The sequence below is a fragment of the Semicossyphus pulcher genome, unplaced genomic scaffold (genome assembly GCF_022749685.1).
Source record: "Semicossyphus pulcher isolate SPU_LCO1_2020_fin unplaced genomic scaffold, fSemPul1.0.p SCAF_26, whole genome shotgun sequence".
Taxonomy (NCBI): Eukaryota; Metazoa; Chordata; class Actinopteri; order Labriformes; family Labridae; genus Semicossyphus; species Semicossyphus pulcher.
In genome coordinates this window covers 2,998,029-3,015,609 of record NW_027211700.1, presented here as the reverse complement: position 1 = coordinate 3,015,609, position 17,581 = coordinate 2,998,029, and the positions used below count along the sequence as shown (strand labels likewise).

Genomic DNA, 17,581 nt, shown 5'->3' with positions numbered 1-17,581 from the left:
CATTTGTGCACGTAAAAAAAACGTAATATTGTAAGCGGAAATGATTTTCTGATCTTCTTCAACATACAAAATCTTTGTGTTGCCGACGACGCAGCAACTACATCCGGGTAACTGTGGTGACCTTGGTTGGTTGATCATCATGGCGTCTATCGTCAGGTTGAGTTCTGTGTGTCGCAGAGGAGTCAAACGTGAGTATTCCTATCTGTTCTCTATGTTATGTCTTTCTTGTAATATATGTGGTTACTTTTGTGTAGTTGTTTGATAGCAGGACGACAGATGGGAGAACATTTACTGTGTACGAGCAAATCCCGGCTGGTGGAGACTACTACTTTCAAGTTCACGACTCTGAGTCTCTGACACAAGACAGCCGTTGGTGTAATTATTACTGGGTATCATCACCAGTTAAATGTTAGACTTTTAACCTTTATATTATCAGATGGGTTTGACTGTGATTTACCTGGAGGGTTGAATTTTGCTGCCATGATGACATCAGTCTGTCCGACCGTGACGTTTTGCTGTCACCATAGGCTCAGAAATGTACGCCAAACCCTATTCAAAAATATGTAAATTATACGTTTACGTATATATTTCCACACTTACGTACTAGGTAAAACTTTACTACAGGCTTTTTCTGAGATGTCAACACTCCGTATTTAATTCGGCTTGTATAAACCTTACCAAAGAGCATTGAAGCTCCTTTTGTGAAAGTTCATATTAGGTGAAGACTGCTCGCCACCGCCCTCGTTTGACTGTTTTTGTGGATGTTTTCCAACCCTTAAATTGGCTGTGTGGAAACCACAAGCTCGTTTTTTTCCTTTTCTCCTTTACCCACTGTTAATTGCAGAAATTGAATGCGCAATCATACAGTTTTTAAATTAAAACCAAGGCTAAATTAAACATCAGATATGAATTAGTTAAATCTATTTATAAGGCTAAATGTGCCTCAAATAAATAATTATACAATTGTTTTGACCTGTGGACCTATTTGTGATTTATTACTGTATTGCTGTTTTATTTTCCATACAGAAGAGGTTAATGTTAAACATATTTTTTTTTCTTTATATAAGGTAAAAGATAAACAAAGAACATTTTAATATTACAAGTAAAATGTTTTGGTAACATTGTTATGTATTGATCAGAGATGTGCTAACATTACACACCTTTTATAAAGGTGTATTATAAGTTATTTCAGGGCTTATTTTTGTAATCGATAAATCTGGAAGTTTTTACTACTATTAATCAATTCACAATTTTGTCTATAAAATGTCAAAAATGCTCATCACAATTTCATAGAGAACATGGAAACATCTTTAAATTACTTCTTTAATCAAATGGTCCAAACCAAGACTTTCATTTACAAAATGACCAAAATCAGCAAATTCTCACATGTAAGAAGCGATTGAATTTCCTCATATGGATTCATGGGTGCAGCTCCAGTTTATTTTGTAGTTTAGGTAAGCTGTGGTTGAATTTTTACAACTTGTGCCCCTTTGTGAACACGCCTCTTTGTCTTTTCTCTTCAGCTCTGTTCTACCAAACTACCTTGCTGGCCAGGCCGCTGGTCGTACCACACAAATACCAGGAGCAGCCCTACCAGCTGACGGCGAGGATTCATGCGTCACAGGCTCTATACGGTCAGTGTTGACAAGTGGAAGGAAGCGGTTGTACATACAGAATATACACGGAGTAAGCGTATACAGAACAACAGAAACACCTCGAAACACTGTTGATTCACCCCTGTTCATGTCCAGTTTTATCACCCTTTTCTTAGCTTTACTCCATGCTTACAGCACATGTAGCAGTGTAGCACAATGCATGGTATGTGCATTGGGTAAAGATCTGCTAAAATGGTCAAAGTCCAGCTTACTATGCTTAGAACGTGCACATTTAACACCAATGAACAGGGAATGGTGTTTGTTTTGTCGTACGTTTCTCGGTTCCTTTTTGCGGTCGATGTGGTTTGGTTGCTTTTCTGTCGTTTTGTGTTCGTACCTGCTGGTTTTTCCAGTTTGGCGTGATAGCAGAAAGCTTATTGCCTGGGTGATTTATGACTGGTGTTTTGTGGTCCAGATTTAGCAGCTGACATGCTCATAGTGGTGTCAGTATTTTGACACCGGTTCATTTAAGGCAAGCAGGTTTCTCCCCACTGTGACCCACTGTTGTCAGGTTAGTGGGTCATTTACACACTGAAAGAGGGGTGGAGGCTCCTCTTTATTAGAGAGCAGAATGTTTGTCAAAAAGACGATAAAACTGCCAAAAGAATTACAATTTCTTTTTTACATCTTTGGCTTGTTTGTGACGTTTTCACTTAGAAAAACTCACTGAAGTATAATTTTGTTTTGTTTCGCACTCCAGATTGCATTTCCTGTTTGCACTAGCATAAAGAAAGTTGTAGATTTAGGAATAACAAATATAATCCAACCTCAATACATTTCAAGTACTGCCTACAGGGCGTGTTCTGGATCAAGGTGTCTGTTCTAAACGTTTTATTTCTAACGACTGAAGAGAAGTTTGTTTAAAGTGAAACATTAGCATTTTGCTTCTGACAGTTTCATTAACTTATATGTACGCTTTAAAATGCATTAAATCAGGGTTAATTTGTGAAGATTATCTTGCTGAACATGTGTCTTAAACTGTTGTTTGCCATGTTGGTAATCCAGTGTAAAAATCCCATTTGCTTCTTCTCTGGGGCGATGCTCGTCTTTGGGTTCGCTTTGAAAATATGTTTTCTCTGCAGCTCTTTATGACCTCATCGTTTTGAAAGGGTCAGATTGTATGTATGTCCAACTCTCATTAATAAAAGGTCAGCCTATTTCTTTATGCAACTCTTTAGCATCATCCGGCAAAACAGAGAGAACTATGTCCCTTGTTGTTTGGGTTTTTTTTTGCTGTTGTCATGCAGACAATTTATTCTACTTCCTGTCTCTCTCTCTACAGGGGGCTCCGGCTCCAAAGCAGCCTCCCTGCACTGGACAGCAGAGCGAGTATTGAGCATCCTGCTGCTGGCAATGGGACCCGCAGCGTATTTTAGTCCTTCTCCTGTCATTGACTACTCGCTGGCTGCTGCCCTCACCCTGCACGGACACTGGTAAGACACTTGTTGCATCAGTTCTGAAGATGGAAGCTGTGTAATGGTTTCTATTCATACACTTATTCCAGTTTCAAAGATGCTTTCCTCGTCTTGTTTTATGCCGTTACATCACGGCCAGCCTCGGCAGGAGACGTTGTGTTTCTGTGTTGTCCTTCACCTTCTTATAAACGCTGTGTCTCACTTGAAGGGAATATCTTCAAATTTTGCACAAACATCTGCTTCGATTCCAGGATGAACTGATTAGGTTTTGGTGGTCTGCAGTCCCTGAAACTAAAACACTAAACATGAGGCTTGTGAGAGAATACTTAAATCTTCATGTTGAACGGCCAAATCAAGTCAAGTACAGCTTTCACATGACACAGGTATATTCTCTGTCACATGGTCCACAGGGAGTTGTAGTCCAGTGTAGGGCTGCAGAATGAATCGAATATTAATCCTGATCACGATTTTGTCTTCTCATGATAAAATAAACTTGACTGACAGTGATATTGATGTTTTAAATGCTCCGCTCGTAGAAAAGTCTGCTGCATATCAAATCAAGTGCTCCATGAACTAACAGCCCCTCCCCCAGGGGGCGATGGGGAGGTGTTAGCTTCACTTTTGGGGGAGCTGGCATGTCATGTGATGAGCGCCTACCTCTCAGCAGCAGTTTAGAGTGGAAGAGTAAACAACAGAGACTGTCGGGAGGAACTAAAGTCACATGTCTGGAACAGAAGACAAAGAGCTGGTCCCCCCAAACGGCTCTTCATCGCTTGTTTGGAGTCATGAAACCTGCGTCTGCGCCGCAAAGCAGCACGACTAACTTGTTGAAGCAGGTACATAGTGCAGTATGATGAGTGTCCTACAGTCGTAGTTTGATGCTAAATTGTTCATGAATGCACAAAACGGACCTGAAGTTGTTGCTCTGTTTATTTAAATGTAAAAGCACAATTTAAAAAAAGTTGAACAATCGTGTCTCAATATTGATCAAAATAGTTGCACGACCGTAGTCCAGTGTGATTGTTTCATCAATTGATCTTCAGCATCCATGTTTATTATAACCATCCTGCCTGAGTGGTCGAGATTACAGGATCATTAGGGTTATTGTTTTATGAATAAAGTGAATCTTGCCTCCCAAACCTCCCAGGTACAAAGATTCAGGTTGTTCACTGACCCCAACGAGACAAAAGCTAAAGACACGGTGGTTTGGTGTGGGGGGTAACTTAAGTCATCTCACTGTGGCTGTCAGCAGATATTCATTCAGCCCCTGTTAGCTGCGGCTCTGTTTGCAGACTTCACAGGGTGGCTTTAGCTTAGCGTCACAGCGGCGTGTTCCTCCATCAGTCAGAGCACAGACTAAACAACACGGCAGGTGTAGGCCACAAATCCCAGTCATGGGTAGTGATAAGTCTCGTTAAGCCGCAGCTCTCATCGCAGGTATGTATCTCAAAGGGTCAAGCCATGTCTTCTCTGGCCAAAACCACTTAGATGAATTCTCCAGTGTGATTTGGCGTCGGTACAGCCAATGGTTGAAGCATGAGTAGGTTGGAAAGCTTCCTCTTGTCAGCTCGTACTCGGGATAAGCAAAGTCGGCCTGATGGGATTTTATTTCATTGAGGAATGTTGGAACTGATGAAGCTGGCGCCATTAGAGCCAATGGAAACCCAAATCCACAACAGCCTTATTACTGTGTAATAAAAGGTCTCATGTTGCACAATAGTAAGCTTATAAAGTGTTGGAAAAGAGCTGTCAATCATGAGGTCACGCCCCCTTTTTACAGCGTCAAATAACTAATTAAAAGTAGCTTTGTCAGAGACATAAATCAGCATGATAAGAACAAACTATGATGACAGAAACCATGTTTGAGAAAAAAGTATTTGATGTGTAATTAGATTTTATAGTTTGACTCATGTCCCATCTGTTAACATGGAGGAGGCGGGCTTTATGAGCTATACTGCAGCCAGTCAGCAGGGGGCGATAGAGAGGGTTTGACTTCCCTTAATACAGTCTATGGTATCGATGGTCACGCGTGTTGGGTGGAGACTGCAGTTGTCTTTTCACATCTGCAGGAGATAACGAGGTCTGTTAATGATCTATGTTCTATGCGGGTGTTGCCACGTGCACTGTTGCCGTGCAGATAAGCCAGGCAGATGTCAATCAAAATGTGATCGGCCACGCCCACACAGTCTTTTTATTTAGGTTCTCTAATAGTTGTGTGCATTATTGTCACTCAGGTCTTAGTGGATGTTGCTGGGTGTTTAAGCATTTTGAGTAAAGGTGGTTGATCTGACAAAAGCTTTTGTTGGATCTCCTGTCGCTGTTTTTTTGTTAAATGATGTTGTACTCGTTAAAGTAACTGCTATGATCTCAAAATGAAGAACACTAAAAGAGTTTCAAACCAGCGTTAAACGAACTCAGTCTGATCTCATAATGGGACATTGTGAAACTGAGCCCCACTTCAGATAGATGCTGCAATTCTTCTGTTGAACAAATCTGTCTGCTTCTATAACCATCTCAAGTAGGGTTCACATGCAATGGATTCTGCAGAACACTTGGAAACAAAGGAAAGAGTGCAACAGCATAAAAACCTTCCATTAGCATAAGATCATACTTCAGTGCTGAGACAGGGACAGACTGGGTCTTCTTAATGTAGCAGGACTCGCAGTATTTCTGCTAACCTGACAGGCTCTGCATGAGACAAATGAAAACCTGCTTCATGTCCTCAGGTCAACTCTTTCCTTGCTTAATAAAAGCTGCACCAAACTGTCACATAATCCCAAATCAAAGTGGTAACTGTGGAGGTGTTTTTGCTAGCTTTAAAGGGCCAGTTCCCTGATTTTCAACCTCAGTCCTATCATGCTATTATGGGGAGCTAATGCCATTATGGTAGGAAAAAATGCAGTTTGTATCTGTGCCTTTGGAGGACGCTATCCGCTTCTCCAATGGGCCCTGGAAAACCTCTGCCAGACAACGTAAAACGCATCATCTGGCTAAACTACACTTTTCTCAATCTAGGACGCCCGCCTCTGATGTCATGTCTCGTTCAAAATCGTCAGGTTTGAAATGTAGACTGCAGACCTGAAGAGTTTTTAGAAGATCCACCGGTATATTCTCGTCGTATTTCAGATTCTGTCCCGCTCTGAGCCGTCGCCTGCAGCGAAAACGGTAGTGGGCGCAATGCATGCTGGGTGTTGTAGGAATGTAGAATGGGCGAATCCATGAGCTGTTTGTACAACTTTCTCCACAGCTGTGGCGCCAATTTCAAATATTGCTGCTTCTATAGATTACAGAGAACAGACATCCAAAATGGCCCCACCGCACTTCACTTAAATACGGGCTTTCATGTTTCCTTTGATGAAACAGCCGAGCTTAATTGTTTCTTTATATTTGTGTTTCAGTCGTAGCAAAACTGTCAACTTGTTAACAACCCACACACACTTTTAAGTTGTTCTGAAAGCATTTCATATGAAGCACACTGGAGCCCTACTCTTCTTTTGAAAACAAAATCTGCCTCTCTTTTACTGACTGCTCTCCTTTCTGGGTTTCTCTCATTCAGGGGTATCGGCCAGGTGTTAACGGATTACGTTCACGGCGACGCAAAGATCAAGATGGCCAACACGGGTCTCTTCCTCCTGTCGACGGTCACCTTCGCCGGTCTTTGCTACTTCAACTACAACGACGTAGGAATCTGCAAAGCCATCGCCCTGCTGTGGAGCAAATGAACATAACTGTGGACTGGGATACTTGGGAGGACCGAGACACTGGGGCGGGAGCGATCCTGTCCTGGCTGATTGTAAAAATTCAAGGTGTTCTATGTAAATTCTTATAAATATATCATTTTGACAATATTACGGGCGATTCACAAGTGTGTAATTGTAATTCTTGCAATCGATTCAGGCTCGTCTCTGTGTTAAATTCCTGCTCAGCCTACTTACAGGTATGATTTAGCATCAGGCGTCCATTTTTTCTGGGAGGGAGTTAACTTCTGTTTTGTCACTGTGGGCTAAATTTAAGCTACGCTCCCTTGTAGGTTTCGATCCTTAGCTTGTCCAGTTATTTAAAAATGTCACGACCAATTCTACAAACAAGAGTACACACATCTTCTGGGGACATGATAGAAGTCATATGACAGCTAATTTATTATTTCTTTGTGGCGGGTTCGTTAAATGTTTAGTTTCGGTCACGATGTGTACATATTACCTTTTGCTCTTAAGCCCATCAGGAAGAACAGGGCCGCACTACAGACTAGAGCAGAGTTCACCCCCAACACACGCTAACCCCCGTTCACCCCATGAGTCACACACAAAGTCCACTTAATGTTTCCTGTTGTCAATCACAGCTTGAGAGCACTTCCTGTATCTTGACTGACAGGTGCAAACACTGTCAGCAACTTAAAAGTCAGAGGCTGTTTTGTTAAACCGGTTCCGTCAGTCACATGTGCAGTCCTGTGGTTTGTGCAGAGAGCGGCAGGTGCATGTATTTACCCGTTTCATCTAAGGGAACGAAAAAGAAAGCCTCATTACATCTGCTGAATTTTGCATCAGTGCCAAACCTCTATTGCAGTAAATAAAGCAACTCGTCATAACTGTGATCTTTCACGTTTGACTGAAAAATGCTTCAACAGAATAATTAAAAAACACACAGAGACGTTGGCTGATGTTTTTATCTGCATGTTCGTGCATGCTTGTTTAATCTGTTCTGGCTCTCCAAACAGATGCAAACAGTGGCTCTGTCCATGACGCTGTGTTCAAACTACAGTTGTTCCAATACTGATGCCAGTGGCTGAAAATAAAACGCCGTCATTAATCAGCCACCAGAAACTTGTTTATCCTCCTCCAAAACAGTAGCCTTCATATTCATAATTTACATTACAGCTGCCTCTTGAAACTGCTGTTTTAGAGCGAGAAAGAAGGACTGATTTCAGGTACAGCTAACAGCACGGCGCGAGCGCAGAGTGTAGTGTCAGTCAAAGCCAGCAAAACGTCAGCAATTATTTACCTGAAGTATTTTCCAGTCAAATGTGAAACGACAAAGCATATATTAGCTTCACACACACACCTTGCATGCAGCTTCTAACACCAGCAGTTTATTGTTCTGACTGCTGTGTTGTGCGTAACGAGTTAATCGCTGTAAAATCTGCATTCGATCTGTCGCCGGTCTGTTGATGAGAGCTTACACGTTTGGTGTTTGTCTTTTTTGCTTCTACGGCAATTATCAGTTTGTAATATCTGTTCCATTATTGTCACTTCAGATTATACGCACAAAATGAGATGTGGAAAGAAACATGTTCTGTCTCTGCCTCAGCAGAATAAAGTTGGCTTTACAGATGTTTTTTCATATGTTGATATTTTTTAATAAACATACACAAGGAGAGAACAGAAGAGACACATTATCATATACAAAGATTCAAGGAGTGCCTTTATAATCTTTACTTTTACACACAACTATAAAACACATGTCATGAAAGAAATGATGAATTGAGTTTTAACAATTGATTCGAAGATGGATTATTTTTGTTTATTTTATTTCTTATTGAGCACAAAATGATTCTGAAGGACTGAGGAAGATGATGAACAAAAGATGAGGAGGAGGGTCTTATTTAGATTTTCAACAACAGGCAAAATGAGGAGAAAAAGTTAGAAATAAAACGTTAAATCACAGCTGCAGAGACTTCATTAGAGACATTTTAATTCTTGAAATACAAAATCTTTCTCCTCTACTTCATTCCTCACACTCCTTGCCCTTAAACTCATCTGCACATAAACTTAAAGGTAAAGTATAACTAACAACATTTTAATGACACAACAGCAAAGTTCATTCTAGTTAATGTGTCTCCTTTCCATCAAGAGTACAGTAACTCTGTTCCTTTAGTGTGAAAGGGCACTCCAGAAAAAAACTAAGAAGTAGATTTCCAATGTTTCTAAACAGTCAGGGCGGTTTTGAAATCATTCTCATGGACAAAACATGAACTCGCAGGACTCATCCACTTCATCTTTACCTACGTGACGCAGGACCAGTTTGTTCAGAGTTTGATTTTCCCCATCACACTCAAATCCCAGGAACTTAGTCGGGCACAAAGACGACTCAAGCGTGTACTTGTTAGTCGAAGCGAGTCTCATCCGGTAGAACACGGCCTTGTGTGCATTTTCCTCAATTTGGTTTGGAAGATCCTGGAGCAAAGGGAGATCAATCGGCCTGTGAGTGATTTTTAATTGCAACACAACTGGTTATAACAACATATGAGAGGTTGTGGGTGAATCGTGTGCAGCCTCAATTATAAAATAATTTCTTTACATGCTGTCAGTTACCCTCAGATTTATTGGTGTCAATTTAGTGCCAGAAAAAACAGCTTTTTGGATTCATTTTGGATTCAGGAGGGACAAACACAGGTGTTGTGTAAAACATGCAGAACAGCAGATAGACAGAAAGAGTTACAGCTAATGTGCACTCTTTAATATTTGTTTATTTATCGCACTTCATATCGTTATCGCAATATTGAACATAATCGCAGAGTTTTCTTCTATCGTGCAGGCCTCCAAGTGATGCGTGATTCATGGTACTATAGTAGCTGTAATCCTGCCTTAGGGCCTGTGTCCAGGGCTCAGCGTCCTCAGCGCAAAAGTGCTCTCAGTTGAAAATAGTACAACTTTTGGAACACCGTCACGCTCGTCAATGTCACTTCTCCCTCATTGACCAATTAAAATCAGCTTTGTCAACAACAATTGTGGAGGAGAAGCAGATCGTTTTTTCGAGAGTATAATTTCCAGGTGTAGAGCTGCTGCTAACGCCAGGACACGACTCCATCCCATCGTTTGTTTTCTTTGTAGTTGAAAAGCAAATATTAAGCACACAGAGGAATTTAAGACAGATTTAACAGTCACTACCAAGTGCCAGTACCAGAGCCATCAGACAACTTTCGTAACCTAGCAACAGTAAGCTCCGATGAGAAGCGCTCTGAAATTGAGGTGGTGGGCACTGCCAGCGCAAAACGCAGCCTTAGTGGACACAGGCCCTTACACAGCTATCTGCAAACACTGGTTCAGATTTTGTACAACAGGTGACTTCAAAAAGTGCGAGAGCTGAAAGAGGAAATGTAGGTGTTATAGAAACATCCGGAGGTGATCAGTTGTGGTTTGGTCCGTTGTTTTAGTCTGCTTATTGACTCAAACTAGGAGTACATTATATTCAGATGGCACCTTTGCAATTTAAACACCAATAACTGTATTTGCGAGGTATACAACAAATGAAATCCCAGACGAGAAAGAAGTCCTAAACATTCACATGGTTTTCGTCCGTGAGATAAAATCGACCCTCTACATGCACCCTCTACAACACTCACAAGCTGTCAAGTATTTTTTTCATACTCACCATCGCCTCTGGATATATTTCACCATTCTTGTTGCAGCACGCCACCATCTTCTTGCCGTCTTTATTGACAAACAGCATGACGGCCCTGCCGGTTTCCCCCAGTTGGCAGCTGTTGTAAATTTGGATGTTGAATTTGCCGTCTAAAAAGCAAAAAAAAAAGAGAAGTAAGAGGTAAAATCAATTGGCACTGAATTATTGAGTATCATCCACCGATAAAGGACAGAATCTCTGTAAGTGTTTCTGTCTTTCTCGGTTCATCCAGCTGACTTTTCACCTGGAGGGTGTCAGGACGAGGACCAAAGGGAGTGCAATGTTTACGGTGCAATTTGGTAAAAAGGCAACAAAAACAACAACTTTATGTAAAGCCCAAAACATTCTAAGCAAAAGTCCCAACATCTAAAATCTATCAACATCTAAACAACGAAGGGCGAGATTTATTTTCTGCCATTTTGAATTTTGTGCATATCTGGGTTTTTTTTGCTTCTCTTCCTACAAATGATGAAAACTTTTTACCTCACGTTTCTGTATTTACAGTTTCTCATCTCTTTTACCATCCTGGAGTCTTCTCTTTGATTGTACCTTCATATTGCCATGCTTTGTTTGGCCCTACTGTTCGGGTTTCTGCAGATGTGTTGCTGTTTGAGAATTCAAGGTTCGACCCAGTCGAGGCAGATGGCTGTTCAACATGAGCCTGGTTCTGCTCGAGGATTCTGCCTGTTAAAGGGACGTTTTTCTGCCACTGCTGCTAAATGTTGCTAAACACTGCTCATGGTGGACTCACGTTGGGTCTCTCTCTAAGTCATATAAAAAGAAGAGTACAGTCTTGACCTGCTCTTTTTGTACTGTGTCTTGATATAACTTTGGTCATGATTTGGCGCCATACAAACAAACATCGATTTGATTTAATACTGAACACATTTGGTACCATCTGGGCAATGGGTGGTGCTGTAGCTCCATCTTCTAACTCTGTCTGCCCCTCCTATAACCGAAGAACCGTTTACCTGATCTACTTCAAACGAATATCACAATTCGGAGAAATGCTCTTCGCACACAATGATGACTGTGGATTGTGTAATCCAACTCTTACACTGGTGGGACTGTAAATGTTCCATCTTGTCTGTTCCTGACTGTAAAACCGAGTGATGCATCACTTAAAGGGGGTTTCCCCTCGTGCGTTCTGTTGACAAACGGGCTTCTGGGGAGAATTCACACTGTTGAAATGCCAGGAATTGCTGGTAAGGTTTAAGTGATGCTGTAGACTGAAACAGTGAGTCAGCTTTAGCTTGAAGTTATTAAGACATTCTCAGACAAGTACCTTGGTTTGTTAATTAAACCAACTCAACCAGACCCTGGGAAAAACACAAGGTAAAGCTAACTGGAGAGGTTAACACAAAGGCTGTTTTTGTGAGATGATGGAAAAGTGGCAAATGGAAATGGAAAATCATCCCCTCAAAAATGTGGATGTGGCCAGACTCCTTGAGTGCTGACACTTAATCCGTTCAGCCAGTCTTGCTGCTGCTGGTGGGAGCTACTGAGCATTTTGAAAAACTCTTTGTCCCTAATATTTCTCTTATTTTAAAGGGGGCATATTTCAGCTATGCAATCAATTTTCTTATTATTCTAATGTGTTTGTGAATCACGCTGGTAAAGTTTGTTTCATTTAAAAAATGTATACATATTTTAATTTAATTATTTTTCGGAGCCTCTCCTTCCTCCTGAATGAACAGGCCGCTTTGAAATTCAAAGGTCAGACCTTAGCCACGATTGGCTGACAGTATTTGGAGTGACCGTATAGCCCCTCCCCCATGTGTATGATCCCACGTGGGGGAGCGGCCGCACTGCACTGTCGCTCCAAAGTTGTAGAAAACATGGCTGCTCTAGGATCGGTTATTAAGCCTTATATGTACGAGCCAGAATCACCAGGAGGCATCAGAATGGTGAGTTGAAATCTTGACGACTTGACCACAAGCTCGTGCAAGAAGGCCGCCTGAGGTGAATGAAGGGCGGCCTGCCAAAGCAAGGTTCTACGTAGAAACCTGCAGCTGTTCTGAACGACCACGATCACTTTTTCACTGTGAACAAAAACCCATGCAGAATATGAGAACTACCATTTGAAAGAGACACAGCGCCTTCAACTACATCTTACCAGACTGACTTTGCTGCGCTGTAGTCAAGTTCTGAGCTGTAAATTTCCCGTCATCATTTAAAAGCAGGAATTTGTTTTTGTTGCTTCGGATCCAATATTGGCGACAATCAACGGATATATTGAAGGTGTCTTCCTCCAGTGGGTTTTTATCTGCATTTTAGAGAGGAAAACATGCTTTAGAACCAGAAGTCATGCCGCTGTGGTCGACACTTGTAAATTCTTCTACAGACGCAGGAAACGATAAAAAATTAGGCAATACAATTTGCTTAGCACTTTGTTATATCTAATGAGCAATATAAGAATTGGCTTACCTGTTTCAGCAACTAAAAAAGAAAGCAACAAGACAAGATCCCATTAATAACATTCAACAATAAATACAGTATACTAAATGATACCATATACTAGTGTGTTATAAAGAATGTATGAAATACCCTTTACCTTCAAAGTAGAAGGCATTCTCAAGTATGCCACAAAATGTTGCAGGGGTGTATAGATCGGTAGCCATCAGGTAATCCTGGTAAGAAAAACAAAGCTGTCTTATATGTGCATATTCCCAGGAAGAACAATACCGCCCACAACAGTGTCGTTTGGGATGTTACTGATGTGGGGAACTGGATCAACAGCATTTATCCAAAACGTAATTCCTTGTTTTGTGTTTTGATAAAGGTGGTGGAGAGTTATGCCTCAAAACGTCGCTCCAGAGTTCATGTGGGCTGAGATGTGGGCTGAGATGTGGGCTGAGATGTGGGCTGACATGTGGGCTGACATGTGGGCTGACATGTGGGCTGACATGTGGGCTAAGATGTGGGCTGAGATGTGGGCTGACATGTGGGCTGACATGTGGGCTGACATGTGGGCCTGCTCTACAGTTTTACATATTAATAGATATATTAAATGAAGGCCTGTAGGGAAGCATTTTTATCCGTTACACCAGTTTTAATTAGTCACCGTGTAGCTGACTCATGATCCGGGCTCGTTGAATAAAAAGTACCTAAACAAACGAATCAAAGGTGGGGCAATGTTACGAGGGACCCTCCCTTCATGGATGTCTGCAGTTACAAAAGGAAACTGAAAAAACACTTGGTAAAAACTAGAAATGAAGTGGTCTTACATTACACAATCCAACACAGTTATATGCTAATTAGACACCAGACACCTGAACTGTGCTGTTTATTACACACTGAATATGATGCCCTATAACACTAAATATAATATACTTACAAACTGTTATTCTTAATTATCCTTTAATCAGAAACCACATAAACGTTGGTTATACACTCTCACATGACTGTACAACTCATTAGCAAACACAATGCCATAACGGAACCAAAACATGCAACATGTTGGCTTCTCTCTCTCTCTGACATCACAGGCTGCACAATGGAATCAGACTAATGTGGTTCCATATTTTAATGTGCATAACATTTATAAAAGTCTGCCAAAAAAACAGACCTCTGGTGAGGTTTGTCTGGTAGAAGTTCACTTCCTTAAAGAGAAATTTGTTGCTCATTAAAATAAAACTGTAGTTTACAGTACAGTTGTGTTTGATTATGTCCTACAAGACCCTCTGAGTAAGTCTAATCAGAGTGTCACAGTGCAGAAATAGAGGTGGATATCATAAAGGCTAAGCCTGATTTAATATGGCATTACATTTGTTTGGTAAAGCAAAGCTTTAAGCTCATTTGCATCTGTAGAGCCATAACAGGACAACAACAAACAGCACAGAGTAAAACATACAAAAGAACAAAGCTACACACAAAGGAGCACATCATAAATGCATGCTTGTCGAATAAAAGCAAACCATAAAGAGCATACGATGAATTCAAGGTGACTGAGTACAGAACTGAGCAGCTTTGAACACACTTTTTAAGTTGGTGTTGAAGATGCTGATAGAGCTGCAGCTCCTCACATCATCGGGCAGTGTTCCACTGATTTGTGGCTTTAACTAAAAAAGCTGATTGCCCAAATGCAGTGTGGCGAAATGGTATGGTACAATGACTCATAGAGGATATTCTTGAGGATCTAATTAGACTTTAATCTTGTTGAATGGTCTCTAAAAGTGTATTAGGATCTCCTCTTTGGTTATGCAGGTTCTAATTACAGCATAGTTTAAGTGTATGGTGGATAATTAGGGAATATTATATAAAATGTTTGTCTAATTTGATACAAATTACGGCTTGTAACGTCTTAAAAGTGCCCGGAAAATGTTGCAACTGACAGATAATCAGAACTATATCTAATTTACATACTAGATATATTTTATCATGCAATCAATCTGTTATTCTACATGATATTTTAACTCTATTAGTTGCTTGCTGGATAAATAATGATGCACCTCACAACAGAACGTGGTTAACAGTAGTTTATATGGACAAATGAAGGAGCGTACTTTTCATTTCAACACATATCAAAGTATTTCATTCACTTTTGTACTCTTCATTTATGTCTTTTATTTTTATCTTCTAACCCACTTGTGTTTGTTTTAAAGCACTTTGGCAACAAACTCTGTTTTTTTCTTAAAGCACTTTATAAATAAACATGACCTTAACCTTTTTTTCCTCCTCCATACAACATTAATGACAAAGTTTAAATGCTTTGAGAAGAAACAAGCCAGTGGATGTTTCATAGAAAAGTTTATTGTTGGTGTCCTCAGAGACCCCAGTCATTACTCCTTGTATATGTTAGTATAATAAAGGCTTAAAAATTGATTGTACTTAATGTCCTGCCAGCAAATTTTCTAAATTTACCACCAAGATTAGACTCATTATAGACACAAAGGTAAACTATTGCAGGGAATTTAGAACTGTCAGAAAATGTCTTTAAACAAGACCACCCATGGAACTTTGATTTCTGTTTGACATGTTTGTTACATGTGTAACAACCGCAAAGTAAAGTTTTTACTGAGGTAACAACACAGATAAGTCCTTGATCTCTATGAATCTACAATTGCATTCACGTTAACTTGTGCATCCCATTAAATTCAAAGATTCCAGGTTATAACCCTACAAAATGTAAACAAATCCAATGGGCTGTATACGTACGCAAGGCACTGTACTTAAAAGCCTCTGGTCAGCGATATGCTAAATTCACCACTAATGTTACAGTCATTAAAATCACGTTTTTCTGTTTCTTTTGGTTTCATCATCTTCATCCTATATAATCACAATCTAAAGTTTTAAGTAGAAAAAAAGTCTCCATATCATATATCCAAAATAAGCACACACAACGTTAACTTTTGGCAGGTAACATTACTCTCGTTTATATCACGTCAGAGGTCAACATAGAGATATAGCCGCTTTTACTCTTTGCTCAAACGGCACGTTCAAACCTCCAAACTAAAGCCTCTATGATTGTTCCGTCTACTGATATGTAAAATAATGGCTGGTAACTCGAGGTCTGACGTCTTAAAATGTGTTTGTTTGTTACCTTGCTTCCAGATATGCCACTCGGATGATCCTGCTGAAGAGGGCAAACTTCGGGCTGGCGGACTCTGGCTGACATACGAGAAAAGTGTTCACGTGTAGACACGCGCAGGCACGCGCGATCCCGGTCTCACAGTAGACGGAAGTGAAACAAAGGACTTGACAAAAGAAAGTGCTATTCCTGTTTCATTTTCTCTAACATGTACAATTCTCCTGTTGTTTTCCTCTCACATCTAAGAGCATAAAGAGCATAAAGAGTATATATTTTACCTTTTATCTCAAATTAGTTTAAAATCTTTGTTTATGAGGGTTTAAATTTTGGAAGCTCTAACAAATACATATAACTTGTAATTTATGGAGTATAAAAACGTTTTGAAAAGGTTTTTGTTTTTACCTGATAGTAATTCACAAACACTTTTTTATCATTTAGAATATAAATTTAATTTAATGCTTCAATGATTTTGAAGTAATTTGCTGGCCGGGACTTGCAGCTGTCAACCACCAGAGGGCCAAAGCGAGCTGAGGGAAGTCAGTCTATTGCTTCTCATTCTTCTTTGAACAAGTGCCACAATTAATGAAAATGTGTTTCCCACGTGTTGGTAGGTATTGATGTCATGTTTTCAAAAACTGAAGTGAGAGAAGTAAAAACTAAATTGATGACGGTGTCTGTAGCTTTTAACCTGCTTTCAGTTCCCCTCAGCTCTTTGGAGGTTCATAACATCTTTCAAATAATCTTATTTTTTATCGATCCACTTCTTAACTGTTTTGATTATAGGTTGTATATTCTAAGACCTCTGAAGGGCTTTGCTATTTGTTTACTTTTAAAACACGTGTGGTTGGACAACACCACTTATCTCCACCGGACTTGTTCTCGTACCTGAAAGTTTCCAGTCTTTTAACATTGGGACTGACAGGAAGTCCAGACGGGGTCCATGGGAAAGAGTGAAGCCTCTCTCCCGACATGGCCGCACAGATCAGAGGATCGGCTGACCTGTTCAAGAGAGCGCTTAGTGTCCTCTTCTGGTCTCCCTAATATCACCCAAGTTCACCGAGTTTGCCCACTAGGGTTGCCCTCCCTGGTCTGCTGCATGGCTCCTGCCCTTCCAACCGGTGATTTAGCTGCCCCAAAAAGGCTCCTGTGTATGATTGTCATGGTACCAGTGGTTCTGGAAAAAAGGTGGTTCCCAGGCAAGGGTACCATGCTCTCGTATTCAATCCTAGGGCAACGCCTCATGGTCTGGAGGTTAAGAGGTTGATAATTTTGTTTGGGGCCTACCAGCTGCAGTTGTCTGAACTATTTGGCATGCACACATTCCCTTTAACTCCAAGGCTTTTAGGCAGGTTGGCAGGTGCTTACAGACTGGGTAAATGCTAGGGACCTTGATCTGTAAAGCGCCCTCTACAGGGTGTCCTGGATTTTCTGCTTAAAAAGCCTTAATGGATAGCAGTCCTGCTAAATCCATGTTGAGTGCATGTGGAGGGGACACGTCATGCCACAATTGATGGATGACTTTACGGCAAGGAGCCATCCACTGCCGAAGTGTTGTCAATTGTTCCCAAATGGCACCTCCAAAA

General features: G+C 40.7%; 2 protein-coding genes across 2 annotated transcripts; one reads left to right on the top strand and one right to left on the bottom strand.

The window, feature by feature from the left end:
* The first annotated feature begins 116 nt into the window (after positions 1 to 116).
* sdhdb (succinate dehydrogenase complex, subunit D, integral membrane protein b) lies at positions 117 to 8,398 on the top strand. Its single transcript, XM_069676589.1, has 4 exons — positions 117 to 188; positions 1,524 to 1,634; positions 2,938 to 3,088; positions 6,627 to 8,398. Exons 1-4 carry the CDS (start codon positions 140 to 142, stop codon positions 6,790 to 6,792), a joined length of 477 nt encoding a protein of 158 aa, XP_069532690.1. The 5' UTR covers positions 117 to 139; the 3' UTR covers positions 6,793 to 8,398.
* A 39-nt stretch (positions 8,399 to 8,437) lies between these two features.
* Positions 8,438 to 16,084, bottom strand: LOC138604537 (uncharacterized). The gene is made up of 6 exons (XM_069676468.1): positions 16,011 to 16,084; positions 13,023 to 13,098; positions 12,896 to 12,925; positions 12,585 to 12,734; positions 10,439 to 10,578; positions 8,438 to 9,240 (listed from the first exon to the last, which is right to left on the bottom strand). The coding sequence occupies exons 2-6, from the start codon at positions 13,087 to 13,089 to the stop codon at positions 9,022 to 9,024; spliced, it is 606 nt and encodes a 201-aa protein (XP_069532569.1). The 5' UTR covers positions 13,090 to 13,098; positions 16,011 to 16,084; the 3' UTR covers positions 8,438 to 9,021.
* Positions 16,085 to 17,581: the final 1,497 nt, after the last annotated feature.

Coding starts and splice junctions, on each gene's coding strand:
- sdhdb (XM_069676589.1), top strand. CDS start 140: ATGGCGTCTATCGTCAGGTTGAGTTCTGTGTGTCGCAGAGGAGTCAAA. Junction 189..1,523: donor GTGTCGCAGAGGAGTCAAAC/GTGAGTATTCCT, acceptor TTTTCTCTTCAG/CTCTGTTCTACCAAACTACC. Junction 3,089..6,626: donor CTCACCCTGCACGGACACTG/GTAAGACACTTG, acceptor TCTCTCATTCAG/GGGTATCGGCCAGGTGTTAA.
- LOC138604537 (XM_069676468.1), bottom strand. CDS start 13,089: ATGGCTACCGATCTATACACCCCTGCAACATTTTGTGGCATACTTGAG. Junction 10,579..12,584: donor AGCGCAGCAAAGTCAGTCTG/GTAAGATGTAGT, acceptor TTTGCTTTTTAG/ACGGCAAATTCAACATCCAA. Junction 9,241..10,438: donor AAATATATCCAGAGGCGATG/GTGAGTATGAAA, acceptor CCTTTGCTCCAG/GATCTTCCAAACCAAATTGA.